Raw genomic sequence first — 6,229 nt, 5'->3', positions numbered from 1 at the left:
CCATTCTTCCCACTCCAGGTCTCTGAATACCTCCTGTAAACATGCGGTGAATAGCATTGGAGAGATCGTATCTCCCTGTCTGACGCCTTTCTTTATTGGGATTTTGTTGCTTTCTTTGTGGAGGACTACGGTGGCTGTCGAGCCGCTATAGATATCTTCCAGTATTTTTACATATGGCTCATCTACACCCTGATTCCGTAATGCCTCCATGACTGCTGAGGTTTCGACTGAATCAAACGCTTTCTCGTAATCAATGATAGCTATATATAAGGGTTGGTTATATTCTGCACATTTTTCTAACACCTGATTGATAGTGTGAATATGGTCTATTGTTGAGTAGCCTTTACGGAATCCTGCCTGGTCCTTTGGTTGACAGAAGTCTAAGGTGTTCCTGATTCTATTTGCGATTACCTTAGTAAATACTTTGTAGGCGACGGACAGTAAGCTGATCGGTCTATAATTTTTCAAGTCTTTGGCGTCCCCTTTCTTATGGATTAGGATTATGTTAGCGTTCTTCCAAGATTCCGGTACGCTCGAGGTTATGAGGCATTGAGTATACAGGGTGGCCAGTTTCTCTAGAACAATCTGACCACCATCCTTCAACAAATCAGCTGTTACCTGATCCTCCCCAGCTGTCTTCCCCCTTTGCATAGCTCCTAAGGCTTCCTTTACTTCTTCTGGCGTTACCTGCGGGATTTCGAATTCCTCTAGGCTATTTTCGCTTCCACGATCTTCGTGGGTGCCACTGGTACTATATAAATCCCTGTAGAACTCCTCAGCCACTTGAACTATCTCATCCATATTAGTAACGATATTGCCGGCTTTGTCTCTCAACGCACACATCTGATTCTTGCCTATTCCTAGTTTCTTCACTGTTTTTAGGCTTCCTCCGTTCCTGAGAGCCTGTTCAATTCTATCGTACGACGACGACGCTCACGGAGTGCACGCGCCTCGTATGGGCTCCGTATATTTCAAACTCTTGTGGCCAAACAATCACCGCTGGACCCAAACTAACGTCGGAACCAGCTTCCGGAAGTGGTCCGCTACAGATCAAGACCAGTCCCGACGCCAGGGACCCAGGACAAGGGTTTCTACGACCACAAGACTGCTAACCCTAACAAGACCTTCAGCTGCTCCGTCTGGCCGAGAGACAGGTGCGCCGCAGCTACGAAGGTGCGCGGCGTCGCTGTCGCAGTCCTGGCTCCCGAGGACTTCGCCCAACGACTCGCACCCTCGTGAGATCAAGTAAGTGCAGCCCCTCCCCTCGTCATGGAGGTAGTAGAGGTTGAAGGCACGAAAATAGCCCCCGAAGAAGTTTCCGTTGAAGCAGGGTGGCTTGTCAGCCACCGTAAGCAACGACAGACTACGCAGGCATCATCCCTACTCATACACGGATCCCTCCATGCAACAGCAAGCGCACGCACCGAGAGTACCGAGCAGCCCGCACTATGCCGACGTGCACCACGGCAACCACGACTTCCGAAGAATGATATCAAGATCGTCATACGCCCAAGAGACGGTTTCAACGTGTCCAAACTAGGAGACGCCCAGATACGCGACTCAATACTACAGATCACGGGCATTACAACCAAAGAAGCAGAGGACGACATTTACCGCTCATGCACGGATAATAATGTCATTGTAGTTAGCACGCCAATGATGTCTAACGCCGAAAAATACTGTCGCATCCGCAGTCTCCCCATCGGAGCAGTCCGCTACGCTGCCACAGCATACGTCACACCGCCGGAGGACACAGCCAAAAGAGTCATACATAACATCCCTTCATATGACACGGACGAAGACATTACCAACAGTCTCATTTACAAGAAGAACCCTACGATTCTGCAGGCCCGACGCATGGGCAAGACTAATTCAGTGCTCATCGTATTCGACGGAAAGCAAGTACCGTACCATGTCTACTACCGCGGAGCAGAATACAAATGCTCTCTACATAAGAAGCGCATCGAGGTCTGCGACATCTGCGGGACCGTCGGCCACAGGGCCGATGTATGCCCCACTCCAACCCAGAAGAAATGCAAGAGCTGTGACACAGTAAATCCACCGGATGATCATCCCTGTCACCCTTGCTGCGCGCTCTGCGGCAAAGACCACCCGACTGGTGATAAGTCCTGCCATCGCCGCTTCCAGACACCACACCTCCTACTCCAACGACGATGGGAACGCCTACGACTGGGACAACAAGGAGCTGACCAGGAGATGGGGCCATCGACTTCTGCAAATGGAGACTCAGCTCTGCCAACACCGAAGTCAACACTACAACCGCAGGCTCCCGAACGCAGCAATCCACGAGGACGCAGTCGGTCTCGTGGACGCAGCCGCTCCCGAGGTCGCAGTCAGTCACAAGGACGCAGTCACTCTGGGAGCGGACCGGATTCAACACCGCCGCAGCAGCAAGGAAACACAAGCCTTAGAACGACCACAGTCAAAGTGCAAGACGCACCCCCCAAGGTAAGCTGGGCCAGCATTGTCTCCCACACAGGTCACACCAGACAACCTATAGCAACCCCAGTGAACACAGTTAGTGACGCTACCATGCACAGCTTCATGCAGGAGCTCCGATCCTTACGTGCTGAGATACAAGAACTCAAGACAGAAAACGCTAATCTCAAATCACAACTTGCAGACACACAACCCAAACATTTACCATCAAATGCAGACATCCTTCCTGTTCCTGCAATAGATTGCCGGCAAACCACCCAACAACCAACCTCGCACAAACGCAAAGCTCTCGAACCAATCTCAAAAGCGGCAACACCAGCATACCCTTCAGAAGGAAATGTCAACTGTGAGGCCCTCACTGAGCTGCAACAGCGGATAGAACGCAACCCGAACAACGAAGCATTAGATTGTAAGCTTGCCACATTGCTCGACGCCTCCATTGCAAAAGCTCTCGAACGCGCAATGGACAACCTCCTTACGGCGAAACTAGAAACACTACTACTGCCCAGAATTGAGCAAGCCTTTGTGGCAAGAGAACAACAGCGACAGGAAGACATGGACGACACGCGCAAAGTGCTTCAAGACATGGTCGCAACTTTGGCTCAAAATCACAACACCCGTTTGACAGAATTGGAAAACACCCTACTCCGTCCCAGAGCAGGTCCCCTAAAGAAGCCGTACTCGCGTCCCGACAAAGATGGCTGCGAGTAATCCAGAACGTGTTACCTACTGCATTTGGCAGTGGAACTGCCGGGGCTTCCGGCGAAAGCGAGCACATTTAGAGCAATACATTACGTCTCTCGCACCACATACTTCCCCTGATGTTATCGCATTACAAGAGACCGGAGAAGCGGCTAAGCTGTCGGGATACGCGGCATACACCGCAGTTTGCAATGATAACCGCAGGCCCCAAGTAACCACACTAGTTAAGCGAAACATTCCGGTTATACAGCATCACACAGGCATTGATACAGCAGCCCACATTTTTCTGGAGATCATCCCGTCTGCAAGGCGCAAGCAACAGAGCCTCTTCATCCTAAATGTGTACAGCAGCCCCAGAGAACAACACAGGTTTCTACGACTTTTCACCAAAGCAAATCAACTAGCTAGGGGAGCCCCCCTGCTCATCGTAGGGGACCTAAACGCCCCTGCGGTGGCATGGGGATACCCAATGGACCGCCGAAAGGGAAGACAACTATGGCTTGACGGACAGAATCTAGGTATTACTCTTGTCACGGATCCAACTTCTCCCACTCGTATGGGAAACAGCGTTAGCAGAGATACTACTCCGGACTTGACATTCGCAAAACGAATTCCACAAGCAGACTGGATCAACACACAAGACAACTTGGGCAGTGACCACTATTTAATCCAAACAACAGTTCGAGCGGGCCCGCGAAAACCTAAGGGTCGTGAACTCCACATAACGAACTGGGACGCTTTCCGGCAGGCCAGAGCCCTCACCTCTTTCTCGGGTACCCAACCCCCTTACGAAGATTGGGTCGCATCCTTGCTGCAAGACGCGAGCAAAGCCACTAAATTGGTGCCTGAAGAAGCCAATCTGCAGGAGGCAGATAGCAAGTTACTGCATATGTGGGAAGCCCTCGCCAGTCTGCAACGCAGATACAAACGCAACAAGCTCAACCGAACGCTCAGGAAATGTATTAGCACTCTCACCCTTGAAATCGAAGACTACGCACAACAACTTACTCGTCAAAATTGGCACAGCACATGCGACAGCATGGAGCGGCAACCAAACCTGCCCAAAACGTGGAATATCCTCCGTTGCCTCCTCGATCCGGCTAACAGCAAGAACACACAACAGCACAACTTGCAAAAAATTATTCACACCCATTCTGGCACGGACGCACAAGTTCTTCAAGAATTGATAGACCGATACATAGGACCTCAACCTACTACACCCGCTCCACCATACACAGGCACCGATAACGACCACCTGGACGTGCCCATAGAAGCAGCAGAAGTACGTGAAGCCATCCTCGCACTCCGCCCTAACTCAGCCCCGGGACCTGATGGCATTACTAATAAAATGCTTCGCAACCTAGATGAGGATTCTATACTAGCCCTCACAGCTTATTTTAACGAATACTGGGAAACTGGAAACCTCCCCTCACAATGGAAAGAAGCCAAAATTATTATGATTCCCAAACCCGGGAAGCGCCTCCTACTCGAAAACCTCCGCCCTATCTCCCTGACTTCATGTGTCGGAAAAGTCCTCGAGCACGTCATCCTCACACGCTTACACAGACATATGAACGACAACGACCTCTTCCCCAATACCATGATTGGCTTCCGCCCGAAACTTTCTGCTCAAGATATCATGATTCAGCTCAAGCACCAAATTATCGATGGCGACAAAACCTCCAGGCTGGACACCAGAGCCATCTTGTGGCTAGACCTAACCAAGGCCTTCGATAACGTCACGCATGAGGCCATACTGAACCAACTGGCCCAACTCCAGGTTGGCCATCGAACCTATAACTACGTAAAGAATTTTCTTACAGGTCGCACGGCCACCATTACCATTGGAGGGTTGCAGTCGCCAATTATTCACTTCGGCAGTAAAGGCACGCCGCAAGGTTCGGTTCTATCCCCTTTTCTGTTTAGCGTGGCCTTGCTCGGACTACCGCCTGCATTAGCTAGCATCCCCAACCTCAAGCATAGCCTCTACGCAGACGATATCACCCTGTGGGTCACCGGGGGCAGCGACGGGGACATCCAAGACACGCTGCAGCAAGCCATCAACGAGGTCGTTGCATAAGTAGAACCGCGCGGCCTGGCGTGTTCCCCACAAAAATCGGAGCTCCTTCTGTACAAGCCTAATTGGGGAGGTCGACGTCCAGACCCTCACCCACCCGAGATAGAACTCCACGTGCACCAGCAACGCATACCTACAGTACCTAGCATTCGTATCCTTGGCTTACGCATCCAACAAAACGGCAGAAACACGGAGATACTCAAGCAATTAGATAATCATGTACACCAAACCACTCGCCTCATTGCACGCATCGGAAATCGACATCATGGCATGAAGGAAAGCAACCTTATACGCCTGGTAACCACCTACGCCTTGAGCAGGATCACCTATGTCGCCCCGTACCTTAGCCTCAATGCAACTGACAAGTCCAAACTCAATACCATGATCAAGAGGGCCTATAAACAAGCCCTACATCTTCCCATCACCACCTCTAACGAGAAACTGGACGCCCTAGGCATTCATAACACCATAGACGAGCTTATTGAAGCGCACCGTATTAGCCAATACGAACGACTTGCCAATTCCACCACGGGCAGGCACATTCTAGGCACCCTAGGCATAACCTACACCACCCAATTCGGACCAAAAGTACCCATCCCTCCAAACATTCGTGATCAGCTAGTTATCCCGCCCATACCTCGTAATATGCACCCTGAACACAATCCGGAGCGACGTGCAGAAAGAGCTAAACAACTACAAAAGCGCTACGACCAAGCCGCTGACGTAACCTACGTGGACGCAGCAGACTACCCCAACCAAAACGCCATGGCGGTAGTCGCAGTCGCGGGTTCGCAGTACCACCTCTCCGCGGCCGCATCAATATTCGCCACGCAACCCGAAGTAGGCGAAGAAACGGCCATCGCTTTAGCCTACGCGGCTACCAATGCACACTACATCATCAGCGACTCAAAAACGGCCATTCGTAACTACGCAAGAGGACTGATAGCACCCCAAGCGCAAAAGATTCTCTCTGACACTCCTCTCTCAAGG

General features: G+C 51.2%; 1 protein-coding gene across 1 annotated transcript; it reads left to right on the top strand.

Annotated features, from left to right (window-relative positions):
- Positions 1 to 1,004: 1,004 nt before the first annotated feature.
- On the top strand, positions 1,005 to 3,566 carry LOC139051552 (uncharacterized). Its single transcript, XM_070528520.1, has 2 exons — positions 1,005 to 2,500; positions 3,511 to 3,566. The coding sequence occupies exons 1-2, from the start codon at positions 1,270 to 1,272 to the stop codon at positions 3,564 to 3,566; spliced, it is 1,287 nt and encodes a 428-aa protein (XP_070384621.1). The 5' UTR covers positions 1,005 to 1,269.
- Positions 3,567 to 6,229: the final 2,663 nt, after the last annotated feature.

This window comes from Dermacentor albipictus, unplaced genomic scaffold (genome assembly GCF_038994185.2).
Source record: "Dermacentor albipictus isolate Rhodes 1998 colony unplaced genomic scaffold, USDA_Dalb.pri_finalv2 scaffold_12, whole genome shotgun sequence".
Lineage (NCBI taxonomy): Eukaryota > Metazoa > Arthropoda > Arachnida > Ixodida > Ixodidae > Dermacentor > Dermacentor albipictus.
The sequence above is the reverse complement of the archived record's forward strand: the minus strand, read 5'-3'. Positions and strand labels throughout refer to the sequence as shown.